This window comes from Hemiscyllium ocellatum, chromosome 5, assembly GCF_020745735.1.
Source record: "Hemiscyllium ocellatum isolate sHemOce1 chromosome 5, sHemOce1.pat.X.cur, whole genome shotgun sequence".
NCBI lineage: Eukaryota > Metazoa > Chordata > Chondrichthyes > Orectolobiformes > Hemiscylliidae > Hemiscyllium > Hemiscyllium ocellatum.
In genome coordinates this window covers 89,811,783-89,830,758 of record NC_083405.1, presented here as the reverse complement: position 1 = coordinate 89,830,758, position 18,976 = coordinate 89,811,783, and the positions used below count along the sequence as shown (strand labels likewise).

Here is an 18,976-nt window from a genome sequence, read left to right as displayed (position 1 = left end):
AATCGATTTTGTACACACTTCAACATGTACACATTAAAAGGATGAATCACAGCTACTTCTCGCACAGCAGAATTCTATTATTATGAAAAGTACGTAAATCTCCAAAAGGAAGTTTAAGTATCTTTGGACTAAGATTTAGACATCAATTTGCTTATTGCTCTGCAATAATTCTGTTTCTAGTCAAATTTGTTAACTGAAACATTTTATGCCTCTTTAATCACAAAATATTTAATCACATATGCCAAAGTACTTTTAACACTGACATTTTCAAATGTCTACTATAAACAATAACAGCTCATAAAATGGTTCACTTTTAATAACTGGTGCATTTACTTAAAGCAAACTTTCCATTTACATTATAGCTCGTAATAACTAGCCTTAATTTTTCCAATAATCTCTTAGATGAAAAGGGCAGCACAGTGGCTGTGGTTACCATGCTGTCTCACAGCGCCAGGGACCTGGGTTAGATTCCAGCTTTACATGACTGCCTGTGTGGAGTTTGCACATTCATCCGGTGCCTGTGTGGGTTTTCTCTGGGTACTCCAGTTTCCTCCCACAGTTTAAAGATGTGTAGATTAGGTGGATTGGCCATGCTAAATTAGCCCAGTGTTTTGGGATAGGCAGACTAGGTGAATTAGCTATGGTAAACACAGGGATGGAGGGGAAACAATTTGGAGGGTCAGTGCAGGATTGATAGTTGAATGGCCTTATCATAAGGCCATAAGATACAGGATTTAAATTAGGCAATTCGGCCCATCGAGTCTGCTCTCCCATTCAATTATGGCTGATATATTATTCTCAATCCCATTCTCCTGCCTTCTCCCTGTAACCCATGATCCTGTTGTTACCAATCAAGGTCCTATCCATCTTTGTCTTAAATACACTAAATGACTTGGCCTCCACAGCCTTCTGCAGCAATGCGTTCCTCAGATTCACCACCTTCTGGTTAAAGAAGATCTTCCTCATCCCAGTTCTAAAGGCTCATCCCTTCACTCAGACTGTGCCCTCAAGTCCTAGTCTCTTCTTTTATTGGAAACATCTATCCAAGCATCTCAGTATTCTGCAAGTGTCCCCCCTCCTTCCCCAGGACATTTGTCTAAGCCTGCTCTGGACCTTCTCCAACACCACCATATCTTCCTCAGGTACAGAGCCCAGAACTGCTCAGTGTTCCAAGTGTGGTCTGACCAAAGCCTTATACAGTCTCAGCATGACATCTATGCTCTTGTATTCTAGCCCTTCTTTGCCTCCCAAACTGCCACTGAACTTGAATGTTGACCTTAACAAAATCCAGAACTAGGACTCCCTAATTGCTTTTATTCTTCTGATTTCTAAATGCTCTCCAAGTTTAGAAAATAGGCTATGCCTCTATACTTCCTACCAAAATAAAAAACCTCTCACTTTCCCACACTGTATTCCATCTGCCACTTATTCCACTCATCTAGCATGTCTAAGTCCTTCTCCAGCCTCCCTGCTTCATCAATACGATCTGTCCCTTCAACTATCTTTGTGACATCTGCAAACTTGCAGCAATATCCTCTGTTCCTTTCCCAGATTATTAATGTATAACTTGAATAGTTGTAGTCCCAACACATGAACTCCACTAGTTACTGGTTGCCATTCTGAAAAAGACCACTTTATCCCTACGCTCCGCCCTCTGTCAATCAATCCTTTATCCATGCCAGTAGTTTGCCCTGACACCATAGGCTGTTATCTTATTCAGCAGCCTCCTGTGTGGCATCTCACAAAAAGCCTTCTGGAAATCCAAATAGATCACATCTCCTGTCTCCTTTACCTAACTTACATGGTACATCCTCAAAGAATTCAACAGATTTGTCAAGCATGACCTTCCTATAATGAGGCTGTGCTAACTTGACTCACCCTCTTACCACGCATTTGCATATATTCAATTATCTCATTGTTAACAATGGACTCTAAAATCTTACTTAAGACCGAGATCAGGCTCACCAGCCTATAATTTCCCATCCTCACCCTCACTCCCTTCTTAAAACAGGAGTGTTACATTAGCCAGTTTGCACTCCGCTGGGAACCTCCCCGACTCCAGTGATTCTTGAAAGATCACCTTCAATGTCTCCACAGCTATCTTCTTCAGAACTCTTGGATGTAGCCCATCTCGACTGGGAGACTTATCCACCTTCAGATCTTTCAATTTCCCAGTATCATCTTCTTTCCGATGGCCACCACACTCTCCTCTGTACCCCGACTCTCAAAGTTCTGGTATGTTTCTGATGTTTTCTTCTGTGAAAATTGATGTGAAGTAGCTATTCAGTACATCCGCTATTTCTTTGTTCACCATTACTACCTCTCCAGCTTCATTTTCCAGCAATTAAAATGTCTGCCCTTGCCTCTCCCTTTGCAAATTTATTTAAAATAACTAAAGCTATGTTCTTTCAAATTATGAGCTAGCTTACTTTCATATTTCATCTTCTGCCCCTGATTGCTTTTTTCAAAAGTTATCTTGTGCTGATTTTTTAAAAAGGCTTCCCGATATTCTAATTTCCCACTAATCTTCACCACATTATATGCTTCGCCTTTTGCTTTTATGCTGTCCCTGACCTCCCTTGTCAGTCATGGCTGCCTCATCCTCCTCTTGGCATGTTTCTTCTTCCTTGGGATGAATTTCTGTTGTGTCTTCAAAAACTCCTCCCATTGCTGTTCCACCAACACCCCTGTTAAATTCCCCTTCCAATCAACTCTGGCCAGCTCATCCCTGCTGTTTTTGTTGTTACCTTTCCTCAATCATAGTACTGTTACATCTGATTCAATCTTCCCCTTCTGAAACTGCAGTGTGAATTATGGTCACTATCCCCTCAGGTTTGCTTCACTTTAAGCTCCCTAGTCAAACTGGCCTCATTACACATCATCAAATCTAGAATGCCTGTTCCCAGTGGGCTGTGTCACAAGCTGCTCCAAAAAATAAACCATCTCAGACTTTCCACAAATTCCTTTTTCATGATACTACTACCAACCTGATTTTCCTCGACTTATTTCCTTCCCCATGTCCTGACTCCTGCTAGAAGGCCTATGCACAACTCTCATCATCGTCGTTTTTTCCTTTGTAGCTCCTCAACTCTCCCCGCACAAACCTTTAGCCTTCTGACTTCATATCAAATCTTGCTAGTGATTTAATAGCATTTAACAGTATTTTACTGCATTTCTTACTAAGGCAATCCCACCCTTTCTGCCCTGTCCTTTCAGTAGGATGTGTTTCCGTGGATGTTGAGTTCACAGTCTCATCCCCTTGCAGCCATGTCTTTGTCTCAGCCAACATTGTACCTGCCAATTTCAATCTGCGCTATGAACTTACTTATCCTGTTTTGTAAGTACATACGCTGCTTACTGGATGTAGGTTTGCTCGCTGAGCTGGAAGGTTCATTTCCAGACGTTTCATCACCCCACTAGGTAACCTCTTCAGTGGGCCTCAGGCGAAGCAACGCTGAAAATTCCTGCTTTCTATTTACATGTTTGGGTTTCTTTGGGTTGGTGATGGTGATGGTGATGTTATTTCCTGTGGTGAAATCACTTCCTGTTCTTTTTCTCAGAGGGTCTAACTCAATGTGTTTGTTGATAGTACATACCGTTCTTACTGACTGCCTCCTTCTCACAGTTGTTCCTTTATGTCTGTGCCTGAAGTAAGATTCCTGACCCTTACCATACTCCCTGTCCTTTTACTTGTTGTGGAAACTTCAATAACCTCTGCTGAGCACACTCCTCCTTTAACTTCTTCCACTATTTTCCATACAATTGAACCCACCTCACAACCATTTAGTCTAATCAGTAAACTTAAGCTGAAAATCCTTCTCACTAAATACAAATAATGCGGTAATCCTGTGCAACATTTTTCTTCACAACATAAATCTATTCAAACATCTATAAAGAACAAATGTTTCAGGTTGCAAAATGAAATGTTATTTTTCCGTGATAAATTACTTATTTCTTACACACTTTTCTGATGATAGTTCCGATGTGAAGTTCCTTAATCACTCCATAACACAAACTACCTATTCCTATTTGGATCAAGTGTCACACATTTTTCACAACATGTTCTGCCTAGTCAGACTGTGATTGCAATTCTTAGGTTTTGCAGTATCACTTTTTCCTCTTTTCTAGCAAAATTAATTAATAACACGACTCAACGAGCACTTGCTAATATCAATCCTGTAACTGTCAGCTATTATCTGTGTGCACGAAAAGATTCCACATGGGCATATAACTGCAAAATAACTTATGCAATCTGAGTATCACATACATGATTCATGACTGAAACAGATAGTGTATAAGCTCACATCCCCGGAGTGTCTGCACTAATTTCTATAGGCTTGAAACAGAAAACAAGAGAAGAAGAAGGCCATTCAAGCCTGTTCTGCAATTTATTATGATCATGGTTGACCATCCAATTCAATAGCTAATTCCTGCTTCCACAGGTCCGTCTCTCTCTCTCTCTCTCCGCCCCACCCCCAACCCTTCCCCCACCCCCGTCCAAAAAAATGCCATGTTTTTAGCCCAAAGTGCTATATCCTTTTGGCTTCAACAGACTCACCAATCCACGAATCAAGAAATTTCTTATCTCAGTTCTAAATCATCTACCCCTGATTTTGGACTCCCCTGCCAGCTGGAGCATTTGTTATGCATCTACCCAGTCTAGTTCTGGTGGAATTTTATAGACTTCAATGAGAGGGAGCTTGTAGATGGAAGCAGTAGCTTGTAAGGATGGTGAGTTCAAGAGTTGTTTTTTCTCTTAATAGGTGATGACGGTGATGGAATTAAAAGTGAGTAGGACAAAACCAGAACCTTGTGGGTGGCACGATGGCACAGTGGTTAGCACTGCTGCCTCACAGCGCCAGAGACCTGGGTTCAATTCCTGCTTCAGGCAATTCTCTGTGTGGAGATTGCACATTCTCCCAATGTCTGCATGGGTTTCCTTCGGGTACTCCGGTTTCCTCCCACAGTCCAAAAATGTGCAGGTTAGGTGAACTGGCCATGCTAAATTGCCCATAGTGTTAGGTGAAGGGATAAGTGTAGGGGAGTGGGTCTGGTTGGGTTGCTCTTCAGAGGGTCGGTATGGACTTGTTGGGCCGAATGGCCTGTTTCCACACTAAGTAATCTAATCTAATCTATAAGAACGGAGAGTTAACTGTTCACAATATAAGCTAACAGGGGAAGTTGTGGTCAAGTTTAGTGGGAGTAGGATTCTGAGGCCAGAAGCAACTTTCTCCAACAGCACAGTGTCTATAATACAACTGGGCCCAAAAGAGAGAATAGATGTTGCAGGGTCAACAATCATAAACATTAGTTCCACACAGCTCTCAACTTTGCTTCTGTCATGATTGTAAAAGAGAATCATTATTACTCTGTTGGTCATGTGATACTACAACATTTCCCAATATGTAAGCTATTTTATTTACTTCATATGAATATTAATCAGTTACACTACATCTTTCCCCCAGGTCAATGACTCAATCCATTGCATTTCATCTCAAACTTCTTTTCCCTCTCCCCTTCTTTAATATAGACGAACTTCAATTATCCGGCATCTATTATCCAAATGTTCGATTATCCGGCAAAATACTCCCTGCCCGTGTTGTTTGGATAGTTGAGGTTCCTCTGTATCTGGCTTCATTCCTAATTTGGAGGTAACCACTGTAGTGGCTGCCGAATAACCACTACAGATTGTAGTCAAGTCTAAGATTGAGAATTCCAGCTCTCCATGCATTTTCCCAAATTCTACATGGACAGAATATGAATCATCAGATGATATCATCTCTCCACTAAGGCCATCTTCCAGGTTTTGTAAATAGCTGGTCGATTATTTAGAAGTTCATCATCTTAGTTACTCCTGTTTCTTCACAATGTCCAATTTTGTGTTTCAAAAATATAAAATCATTGATGTAATGTTTTCTTAATAGAATGTACTGGTCGGAGTTCTAACTACTGCTTGCTTGGTCAGCAGAATGGCCTTTAACACTGTCAAGTCATCAAGACTGTAAGGGGAAGGCGAATGGAAGAAAGAGGCTACAGATAGGGAACACTAACGGCAGAAAATGTGAAACAATGGAGGAATGAATTCCTTGCAAATGAATGTGGAATCTCTAATTCAAGGCTGCATCTGTTCAAGAGCCACTGCATGTGGAAAATGCATTGGAAGCTATTATAATTACAACAGTATCAAGTCATTTAAACCTAGGATTGAAGTCAGATAAGCAGCCAACTGTCTGGTTAAAGTGTTTTAGTTTTGTACATATACAATGGAAACACATTAACTGTGACCTCATCAATTTGCATAATGTATGTTTAGGGTGATAGCTTTTTGTATACAAGTGTGTGTCAGTTTCTTTTCCAAAATAACTTGTGTTGCTAACCTATGCCTCTTGTCAAGTGCCAATTTAAGTATTGCAGTGCCTAGGAAATTAATGCTTTCCTTGTGTTGTGACTTTAAGTTGAATGGAATGTTGATGTTTAGTGAGCATAATGTATTAAGTGCACTAATTCTGCATCTGAGAGCCCAAATACTCTGAAGTATACAAAGAGAGGGTTTTATTGCTGTGTCGTGCATAGCCTAATGTACTACTGAGTATGTAAAAAGTGCCCCTGAAAGGCAAAAGGTAGCCCCAATAAAATCTCAACAAGAGGCCAAGAAATATGTTGTTCTCCATTCACAACCCTCTTCAAAAATATTGAGCACGTCCTGCTTGTCTCTCCTCATTTTTATGAAATACCTCAAAATATTAGAATCACACAGCACAGAGGAAGCACTTTTGGCCACCATAATTGTGCTGGTTTGAAAGGACTAGTCATTAATCCTACTCCCCTATCTTGTCTGCTGGAGACTGCATTTCAGATCATAACTCTGTAACACTAAATAGAGTACATCTTTCCACATAACTGATATTCCTAAAAAATCATATAAACTTTCTCTCCACCACCTCCAAGGTCTATCCTTAAAGCACAGTTCCCAAAATTGAACAAGATCCAGCTGAGGCCTAACCAGTATATAATACATATACTGGGTACAGTAACTGCCTTGCTGTTATACTTCAAGCTTCTGTTTATACAGCTCAAGATCTTGCATGTTTTGTTTTTTTCAAAACAGCTTTATCACCTTGTCCTGTTACCAGAGTCAGCTCAAAGATCTGCTAATGTCACCACAACCGGTTGCAAGGAAGTGTACAGAAACTAGCAGAGTTGAGTTGGCTTCCAGAATTTTCCAATCCTTTAATGAAGCAGAAGAGCTTTAGTTGGGCAAATTATCAGAAGAAGGAGACTCAGAGTTCAGAGAAATATCAATGTCAATCAAGAGGATGATCTGTCAATTGCAACGTGGGTAGTGAAGAGAAAGAAAGATTTATCCAATAGCTTCGGCAAGCAATAGCTGAAATATTTCTAAAGGAATAAATTTTGCACCTAACAATCATCATTTGCCAACAAGTAATGAACAATCAGCCCAGTGTCACACAAGGTTATAAACAAACTGTTACTACAACCTAACATTACATTAAGAGCTAATCTGTCATCACTGGAAATGGGTAAACTATTAAGCAGAGATGAATGTAAGGCCACGACTAACTGTTTGGCTCAGCTTTAATATTTGTTGACAGTACAGATCTGCTTTGATTACAATTAATTCTTTCCGCAGAACTGTATTGTGCTTTCAATAAGTCAATTTTTAAAGTCAGCACTATTTTTCCATAAGCAGCTGACTTTCAGAATAAACTGGCTCAGAAGTTTCAATTCAAAGGATGTTTTCGGTTATCCTTTCCTTATACCGTGAAAGCTTTCCCTGTGTTAATGAAAACAATCCATTAAGCTGTAGAGCTTTTAATAAACATATGACACCAACTTAAGAATAGGTGCTGATTACATTTTGCCAGGTTACATTTGGTAACAATACTAAACCCAGTTTCAGAAGGATCAGGTGTTCTTGTGCAAAAAAAACAACAAAATGTTAGCATGCAAGTGCAGAAAATAATTAAGGTGGCAAATGGAATTTTAGTTTTTATAGCTAGGGGTTTAGAGTTTAAAATTGGGCATGTCATGTTAAAATTGTACAGGGTTTTATTAAGGCCACATCTGGAATACTCTGTACAGTTTGGTCCCTGGATTTAAGAAATGATATACTGACATCAGAGGCTATTTAAAAGAAATTCACTAGGCTGATTCCAGGGATGATTTATCAAGAATGGCTAAGCAGGTTAGGGTTTTATTGATTAGAGTTTAGAAGAATGAGAGGTGAGCTTGGTGGTACATAGAAAACTCTAAGAGGGCTTAACAAGGTAAATGTTGAGAAGGTGATTCCACATGTAGGGGAACTTCACACCAGGGGAAAGAAAGAGGAAAATCGGAGAAGATGGAAATTCTTCTCCGAAAAGATAGAGTGAATCTGGAATTCTCCACCTCAGTTGTGGAGCCACATGACAAATTATATAAAGACAAGGTAAATGGATTTTGAAATCTCAACGAGTTGAGGGCTATAATGAACTGTCATGAAAGTGAAGTTGAAGGCTGGGACAGATTAGCCATGAACTTATTGAATGATGGGGTAGGCTTGAGGAGCTGAATGGCCTATCCAGACTTCTGATGTTCTCACTTCACATTAGCAAGATCTTGAATAAACTGCTATCTGAAAGCAAATAAATCAGAGGCCTTCCATCCCTTTTTACATCTACTCAAAAGCCAAACATCTCTAAACTTGAAACAAAAACAGAAAATACTGGAACAACTCAGCAAGTCTGGCAGTATCCGTAGAGAAAAGTCAAAGTTAACTTCTCAGGTCCGGTGACCCTTTCTCTGAACCGAAAGGAGCCTAGTTCTAATGAAGGGTCACAGATTCAAAACATTAGCTCATAGGGACACAGGAGCCAGAATAAGCCATTTATCCCATTAAGTCTGATACGCCATTCATATGATCATAGTTAATCAATACGTTTGCCCCAGTTATCCCTTTAGGTCATTTGGATTTTTAAAATGTCTGTGAATCTTTATTTTAAACATACCCAATTACTGAGCTTCCATATCGCTCTTGGGTAGAGAATTCCAAAGAAACTCCATTCTCAAAGTAAAAGTAATCCTAAAGAGTTTCCCTTTATTTCAGAATTCTCTCTTCTGGATCTGGACTCTCAACTGGGAAGACAATCTTACTTGCATCTATGCAAACTATTATAATTATTTTGTTGATTTTGACAAGATTACCTCTGATTCTTTGAAATTCTAGAGAACACAGATTGGGAAATCTGAGTCTTTCAGCACAGGATGGTCCCACATCCTGATGAATATTCTTTGCACTCCCTGTACAATAATAATGTCCTTCCTATGGTAAGGGGACGAAAACCACACACAATACAACTCCAGACACAGTCTTTGGTTTCAAATACTCTTGTGATAAAGGCGAACATACTATTAGCCTTCCTAATAACTTACTGCACCTGCATGTTAGTCTTTTGTTGACAAGGACACCCTGATGTATTTAAACATCTATACTTTCTCAATTATGAAAGAAATACTTTACATACCTGTTCCTCCAACAAATCAAACATTCTTATATTTTCTGACATTAGAGACCATCAGTCATGTTCTTTCCCACTCTCAAAGTCTGGCCAAATACTTAAAACTAGTTTACATCTTTCTTTTAACACACCTACAAACTTAGAAAAATTACATTTGGTCCCCACTCCCAAAATCACTGATATATACTCTGAATTCCAGGGCACAACGAAGTTCCATATGAATGTCAAGAGGACCATCAACACAGGTTCAAACAATTTAAACATTGTTAAAAACATATTATGACTCAAGGAAAGAGACAATCTTAAAAGGTCAATGCATCTCAAAAAGGGTTAGAAGCATTCATCATGGAAATTGACAATCCAATTATATTTGACTCGCAAAGTACAATTCTGGTCACCCTGCTATAGGAAGGATGTTATTAAATTGAAAAGTGTACAAAAAAGGATGTACAAGGATGTAACCAAGACTGTAAGGTTTGAGTTATAGGAAAGGCTGCATAGGCTGGGATTGTTTTTACCCTGGACATAGGAGGTTGAAGGGTGACCCTGTTGATGTTTATAAAATCTATAAGGGACAGAGATAAGGTGAATAACCAAGGTCCTTTCTCCAGGGGAGTTCAAAACTAGACAGCATAGGTTTAAGATGAGAGGGGAAAAGATTTAAAAGGGACTTGAGTGACAACATTTTCAAACAGAGCATGGTGCATATTTGGAATGAGCCACCAGCCAAAGTGGTATACGCAGGTACAATTACATTTAAATGATGTTTGGACAGGTACATGGAGAGGAAACGTTCAGAAGAATATGGGTCAAGAATGTGGCGCTAGAAAAGCGCAGCAGGTCAGGCAGCATCCAAGGAGAAGGAAAATTGACATTGCGGGTAAAAGCCCTTCATCAGATGGCTGTCCACTTGAAGAAGCAGCGCATCGAAAGCTAGTGCCTCCAAATAAACCTACTGGACTATAACCTGGTGTTGTGTGATTTTTAAATTTATTATGAAAACTGAGCACAACTTATTGTTAATGACTGGGCATGACCTAACGATCAAGAAGGTAAGAACAAGGACTGCAGATGCTAAAAACCAGAATCTAGATTAGAGTGGTGCTGGAAAAGCACAGCAGGTCAGGCAGCATCCAAGGAGAAGGAAAATTGACATTGCGGGTAAAAGCCCTTCATCAGATGGCTGTCCACTTGAAGAAGCAGCGCATCGAAAGCTAGTGCCTCCAAATAAACCTACTGGACTATAACCTGGTGTTGTGTGATTTTTAAATTTATTATGAAAACTGAGCACAACTTATTGTTAATGACTGGGCATGACCTAACGATCAAGAAGGTAAGAACAAGGACTGCAGATGCTAAAAACCAGAATCTAGATTAGAGTGGTGCTGGAAAAGCACAGCAGGTCAGGCAGCATCCGAGGAGCAGGAAATCAATTCATCTATTCCTGACGAAGGACTCGTGCCCGAAACGTCAATTTTCCTGCTCTTCGGATGCTGCCTGACCTGCTGTGCTTTTCCAGCACCATTCTAATCTATGACCTAATGATGATTGCTCTAGCGAGACTCTAGAATACAACAGCTTTCAATAAGAATATACAGGGTATGATTTCGATGCCTGTTACAAGTCAGAGTATGGGACTCTGTTTCTCTCTGCAAAGGTACTGTCAGAACTACTTAGTATTTCCAAGCTTTTCTACATTTGTCCTAAAACAAATCAAATTATTAAACTATTTATCTAACTGTGTTTTAAATGATCCTACTGAATGCAGTCTGACTACAGCTCCCTACAAAAGTGGTTATATTTCAAAACTTGATTAGCAGCAGAGTATGGAGATCAAGACATGTCTTTTAACAATTCTGGTTTTCAGTTTCTCATTTGCAAACAGTACTTAAACATTACTACAGAAACAAAAAAAAATTAGGGAACAGAAAATCACAGAGGTTGCAGAGCTTCACTGTCTCTGAAGTTTGCACTAATGTCCAAGGTAACAATTTGGTCAAGATGATGCTAGCCCCCAAAGTCCATAACTCAAAAGCAACAGGGCAAACTTTCCAGATGACAGAGGCCAATCTCCACTCGAACATTTATTAACAATCCGACGGTATTACAAGCAGGGACCTTTCCCACGATTCTACAGCTTCTTCAAAAGGTCCACCGAAACCAAACATGCCACACCTCAAAGTGTAAACCTTTGTGTAAAATATTTGACATTTATTGGAACAGGACCAGGCTCTTTAGCTCCTTGAGCATATTCCATCATTCAACGTGATGGTGATTGATTTATGACCTAACTCCATATCATCCAAACATTCACCTTTGCTCCATATCCTGTGATACAAAAGAGCAAATAAAAAAAAATCTCAATTTTTTAATTTAGCAACTGATAATGGCATCAATTGTCATTTCTGGAAGAGAGCTCCAAACTTCTATCAAACTTTGCCTGTGGAAGTGTTTCCCAATTTCACTCCTGAAAGTCCTGGTTATAACTTCTTAACTTTGCCCTCAATTATAAACACCCCAAAAGACTTTCTCTCTATCTATCCCAATTGCTCCCCTGAATATCTTGAAAACCTAAATCAAAATGTCCTTGCTGGACCTGCTAAATTGCAGGAAATATGACCTTAGTTGCCTATGTTTAATCTTTACTGAGAAATGTAGAAAATAGGAGCAGGAATAGGCCACTCAAATCTTCGAGCCAGCTCTGCCATTCAATATGATCATCACTGATCACTCTGTAGCTTTTCCTTGCTTTCTCCCCATATCATTTCATCCCTTGAGGCCTTAGAATTACATACAACTCTTTCTCCAAAGAGCACACCCGTGAACTAAACACATTGATCAGGACTTTGGATTCAGTCCTTCAGAGTTCCCTACGCATCCTCATCCCACGTAATTCTCGTGTAGGCGACTTCTACTGCCTTCCGAAGATACATAAAGCCAACACACCAGGACGTCCCATTGTATCAGACAGTGGGACCCTGTGAGAGAACCTCTGGCTATGTCAAAGGCATCTTGAAACCAATTGTATAGGGGATCCCCAACTTCTGTAAGAAATCTGTTGTTGCAACAGAAACCCAGCACCCACGGACCAGTTGAACTAGGAACATTCCTCGTCACAATGGACATTTTAGCACTCTACACCAGCATCCCCCACAATTACGGCATTGCGGCAATAGCCTCAGTACTCAACACCAACAACTGTCAATCTCCGAGCACCGTCCTACAACTCATCTGCTTTATCCTCGACCAGAATGTCTTCACCTTTGACAACCAGTTCTTCATTCAGACACAAGGAACAGCCATGAGGACCAGATTTGTACCCCAATATGCTGACATGTTCATGCACAAGTTTGAACAAGACCTCTTCTCTACACAGGACCTACAACCAACACCATATACCAGGTACATTGACGTCATTTTCTTCTTCTGGGCACATGGCGAGGAGTCACTGAAAAAGCTACAATGATATCAACGAGTTTCATCCCACCATCAAACTCACCATGGGACTATTCTCTAGTATCTGTCTCATTCTTGGGCACATGCATCTCCATCAAGGATGGGCACCTCAGCACCTCACTCTATCACAAACTCGCAGATAACCTCACAATGCTACACTTCTCCAGCTTCCATCTGCAACATATTAAAATAGCCATCCCCTATGGACAAGCCCTACACATACACAGGATCTGTTCAGATGAGAAGGAACGTAACGAGCACCCGGAGGTACTCCAGGATGCCCTCATAAGCACAGGGTACGATGCTCAACTCAATCGACCGCCAATTCTGATGTGCCACAGTGAGAAACCGTAATGACCTCCTCAGGAGACAGATACAAGCTCCAACCGACAGGGTACCTTTCATTGTCAGTACTTCCCAGGAGCCAAAAAACTACGCCATGTTCTTTGCGGCCTACAACACATTATCAATGAGGATAAGCACCTGGCCAAGACCTTCCCCACATCTCCACTTCTCGCCTTTAAAACAACCATCAAATCTCAAACTGATCATGGTTCGTAGCAAACTGCCAGACTTCCAGGACAACACCATAAAACCTTGTCACAGTAGATACTGCAAGACGTGTCAGAGTGTCGACATGGATATCACCATTACGTGGGGACTCCTCCCACCGTGTATGTGGCAGGTACTCATGCAACTCAGCCAACATTGTCTATCTCATATGCTGCAGACAAGGATGCCCTGAGGCATGGCACATTGGCGAGACTGAGCAGAGGCTACAACAGATGAACAGATACCACACAACAATCAACAGAAAGGAGTGTTCCCTCCCAATCGGAGAGCACTTTAGCGGTGCGGGACATTCGACCTCGGACCTTCTCGTGACTATCCTCCAAGGCAGACTTCAGAACAGGCAACAACGCAAAGTGGCCAAGCTGAGGCTGATAGCCAAGTTCAGCACCCATGGGGATAGCCTCAACCAGGACCTTGGGTTCATGTCACACTGCAGGTGACCCCACTACACTACAGAGACAAATACACACATACACTCCTACAGACCCCCTCTCATACACAAGCTCTCTCTCATATGCTCACACATACACTCCCACACTCACACGCACCCTCTCAAAGCCTTATACCCATTTACACACTCTCTCACAGACACTCATAACCCCCACCCACACACATACCCACGTGCGCGCGCGCACACACACAAGTTTGTGAGGTAAATTTTTACTTGCAGAATGACATTTTATTTTGCTCAAAAATGACATGAATCCATCTAAGGTTCTGTAAATCCATTTTTTAGATTAGAATTGGTCTGATCTGTCTGTGCCACGGACAGTCACACACAGGCCACCTCACACCTTCAATGCATTATCTGGGTCGACATGACACCAATTATTAAAGTTCACTTGAGAATGTAACTTCAAAAAGTTCTGCGATTTACATATGAAAGGAATGAAACCAACACGTTCATTCTAAAAGATGAGAGACTTAAACAATCCAGGTCTTTTTCAATATATAATTGCAGTTACATCATATTTTGCTATAAATTGTGTCTTATGATCTTATGCTCCACCACCACCTCTTGAAGCAAACTTAGTGCTTTGCTCCGAAAGCTAGTGCTGCCAAATAAACCTGTTGGACTATAACCTGATGTTGTGTGATTTTTAACGAAGTCATTGATAAAGGTAGTGAATAATTCAGTTAAAAATCACACAACACCAGGTTATAGTCCAACAGGTTTAATTGGAAGCACACTAGTTTTCGGAGCGACGTTCCTTCATCAGGTGATAGTGGAGGGCCCGATCGTAACACTTAAATTTTTGCTATAAATTCTGTGTTACGATCGAGCCCTCCACTACCACCTGATGAAGAAGCGTCGCTCCGAAAGCTAGTGTGCTTCCAATTAAACCTGTTGGACTACAACCTGGTGTTGTGCGATTTTTAACTTTGTACACCCCAGTCCAATACCAGCATCTCCAAATCGTGAATAATTCAGGGCACCAACATAGAAGCATGTCCCAATTTGAATACCTGCTCACTATCCCTACTCTTACTTCCCCCATGACTCTGTCAATTCTCCAACTAGGCCCATGACTTATCTTCAATTCAATGAATTTTAACACGCACTAGGAACTTATGAAGGACTTTTTCAAATGATTTCTGGAAGTTCACATGGAACATGCAAAGACATTGCTTCCGCTGTCCACTACCTCTATCGCATCTTCAAAAAATTCAAACAGACTTGTCAGGTATGAACTATCTTTTACAAATCCCATGTTGAATCCTTCTGATCAGCTGAAACTTTAAGCTGTTCAGTCATTCTCTCCTTCATAATAGACTCTACAAAGTTCTATTTGACAGATGGTAGGCTAATAGTACAGAAATAAACATTCCACATTTTGAACCTTGGCGCGTCAGCACCTGACGTATTGCGTACAATTTTAGCTACCTTACATCAGTTAAAATTCGCCAGACTCATTCCTGGGAAAGCAGACTGTCCTATGAGGAGGGATTGAGGAGCCTAGGCCTGTTTTCGATAGAGTTTAGAAGCATGAGAGGTCATCTCAAAGAGACTTTCAAGCTTCTTCAAGGATATAACAGCATAGGTGCCAGAAGATTGGGCAAGCCATTTAGGCCTAAGATAAGGAACTTCAGAACTCAGAGTAATGAAACTAACCTAATGCTCAGGCACTGAATATGTCAAGATTGAGAACATAGCAAACACAATCCCTCAAAGCTATAATAGATTTGTTAAGCATGTGTTGACCTTCTGTAAATCCATGTTGACTCTATCCAATCTTCCTACCATTATTTCCTAAACATTCTGTCATCACATCTTTTATTATAAATTCTAGGATTTTCTCTACAACTGATGTCAGGCTGACAGGTCTGGAGTTCTGTTTTCTCCCTCCACCTTTTCTTAAATAGTGAGGTTACATTTACTGTTTTCAAATCCACAGGAAACATTCCAGAGTTTATAGAATTTTGAAGGATAACCATTAACACATCCATCATCCCCATCACTACCTTATTCAACATACTGGTATGCAGATCATCAGGTTCAAGTCTACTTTAAATCCCATTAAATTCTCTGGTACTATTTTCATTTGTATTTACTAGTCGCTAGATTCTCCATTATTTCTGGGACAGTTTTAGTAATTTCTTCAGTGAAGACAGACAAAAAGCATCTGTTTTGTTTCTCTGATAGAAAAAAAAGCACAATCTAAAATGGTAAAGCAAATGCAAGGGGAGGAGTGGCATATTCCAGATAGGTTTTAATAGGTCTAAAATTCCTGGTTTCATTCTCATACCATTCTTAAAATAGAGCCAAATTGCACACAGCAAGATTCCACAAACAGCAGTGCAACAATAAAATAAGTCATATGGATGACACCAAAATTGGTGGTACAGTGAACAGCGAAGATGGTTATCCAAGAGTACAATAAGCTCTTAATAAGTTGGGCCAAGGAGTGGCAGATTGAGTTTAATATAGATAAATGCAAGGTACAGGGTATTGCATTTTGAGAAGACAAACCAGGGTGAGACTTCCATAGTTAATGGAAGGGTTCTGGGGAAAGTTGCCAAACAGCGAAACCTAGGGGTGCAGGAATATAATTCCTTGAAAGTAGTGACAGAAGTAAACAGGCTGGTAAAGGCGATGTTTGGCACACTTGCCTTCGTTGGTCAGAGCACAGAGTAAAGAAGTTGGGACATCATGTTGCCACTGTTCACGACATTGATACGGCATTGGAATACTGCACACAATTCTGCTATAGAAGGATGTTATTAAACCAGAAAGGGTGGAGAAAAGATTTAAAAGGATGTTAACCAGAGAGTTTGGGTTAAGAGGAGATAAGTTAGGATTTTTTCCACTGAAGCACTGGAGGCTGAGGGGTGATCTTACAAGAGGTTTGTAAAATCATGAGGGGCATAGATAAAAGTGGTTCTCTCCACCAGGGTAGGGGAATCCAAAATGACACTGTAGGGGAGTCCAAAGTGACAGTGCATAGATTTAAGGTGAGAAGGGAAGATTTAGAAGGGACCTAACAGACAGTTTTTTCCACAGAGGGGAATTATTCAACCCTTTATTCTATCCCTTTCTGTACTGTGTTCATTTATAATTTTTCTAGTTCCAAGAAAGACTGCATACATACTTATATATTCTCTACAGATGTCAACCTATCTCCAGTATGCTTCTGTTTAGATAAACTGGAACAAGTCTGTTTCAATTGTTTTTAAACAATAACGGTTTCATAATTTTTCCAACTAGTTTCTCCTGAAATTTAAAAAAATGAAAATTGTTGCTTCTCATCAGCACAAATGTAGGAAAAATGCACATGCTGTTATTTAGACAGGATTAACCACCTTCAAAAGGATCTGCCTCAATCATATAATTCAATCCACTGTATGATTTGGCTCAGTGGGGTTCAGCTCTTGTTTCCATTACCTCCCAGGAGGGGGAGGGGAGTAATTGCAAAATTTGTCACGACAAGTATTAGTAAAATTAAGGCAGCAGGCACTACACGATCTGTAGTTTTTCAAACTCCTTACAAATTTATACAAAGCATAATTTAACATACCCCAACCAATATTAAAATATCATTTGCAAATACTCCATGCACTTTTTAAATTCAATGTTTTATTTTCAGTTCAACCTTGTCTGCTCTGCATTGTTTACACGCTCCTCCAACAAGGGACCTGAAGCATGCTGTGATTTTAAGACCGACATTTCAATTGGACATTTGCGATTTACGCTTCAAATTTAACCGACGCTTTCAAATTATGCATTTAAAGCAAAATTAAATGAACTTAAATGAAGCATTTTAATCTGGGGTTCGGCGTTCTTTGCCCCTCAAAGTATGATTTGCGACGCTGAATGAAAACAAAACTTGACCAATACATCGCACAAGTGCCCGAATTCTCACCCCGTCCTCCCGCAAACAAAAGGCCCACGTCTGCGAACCCTGCCCGGGTCCTTCTCCGGGAGAAAGTCCGGAAAACACCGGAGCCTCATATTGTCAACTTCCAAACAAACACTGAGCCCACAGGCCAGCAATTCGCAAATTACAATTTCGACCCCGCGAGAGGACTCACCGACATCCTGATCGAATGGATTGGCGGTAAACAGCGGCATCTCCGCAGCCTGTGCCTTCCTGCTGCCTGCCTGGTGTCGGTTGGAACGGCTTCGCACTCCCCCCCGTCCCTGTGTCACCTCGGTGCCCGGGCTCGCGCCCACACCCGAGCCCGGAGACACCTTCAACGGCACCTTCGGCCCTCACGACGCGCGCAGGCGCGCTTCCCCCCTCCGGGCCGCGTTCTATGCCCGGCACGAGCCGGCTGCGTCCCTCTCTCCTTTGCAGCTTCGCTCCTGGACGTGTCAGCCTGACTGAGAGCCGCTCTGTCTTACAGGCAAACGCAGCATGCAGGGAAATCACGGGCGTCTGCAGCGGAATACCGAAGAGATGAGTAGTAAATCACGGAGCTAGCAGCACAGAAGCACAAAAAAAAAGAAATGCAATATTAGGTTGGTATTTTTAAGAGCAAAAAAAACTGAATGTGACCAATTCCACTTGCATTTTATTGTCAACACTCATGCCTCACCACCTCCTTTTACTGCATTTCCAATCCGGCGAACTGCTAATGTAACCCTGCGACGCATCTCAAAGCCTCCAGCGGTAAACGTAGATACTGCTGTCTTTCTCCACCTGTCGTGCAATAATGGACAGCGGGTCCATTCCAGCTGAATGGCAAAAATCATACATGGTGCCCAAGATTGCTCACTTAACAAACGCATTAAAATAATATAAAGCAATGCCTTTTATATAAATACCACACCCTGTAGAAGAACAAAACACGATGATTACGGTGAAAGTAAATGGCACTGTCCCGCAGGATTGTTCTGATAAGTAAAACAAACTGGTCACAGTGCCTTCAGCATTCGGTAGACGGTATTGGCGATGATCAATAAGAAAGGGATCGTCTCTTGCTCCGTT

At 40.9% G+C, this 18,976-nt stretch overlaps 1 protein-coding gene across 5 annotated transcripts in view; it reads right to left on the bottom strand.

Annotated features, from left to right (window-relative positions):
* Positions 1 to 18,627, bottom strand: part of LOC132815781 (signal transducing adapter molecule 1-like) — a 73,664-nt gene extending 55,037 nt beyond the window's left edge. For 2 of the 5 annotated variants that reach the window (XR_009644704.1, XM_060824973.1), the window contains exon 1: positions 18,078 to 18,579. Coding sequence is in view for 3 of the 5 variants with exons in the window: in XM_060824973.1 (XP_060680956.1) it covers positions 18,078 to 18,117 (40 nt within the window). In the remaining 2 variants the exon portion in view is untranslated. The other 3 variants (XM_060824974.1, XM_060824975.1, XM_060824976.1) reach the window with 3 other exon arrangements.
* Between the last annotated feature and the right edge of the window lie 349 nt (positions 18,628 to 18,976).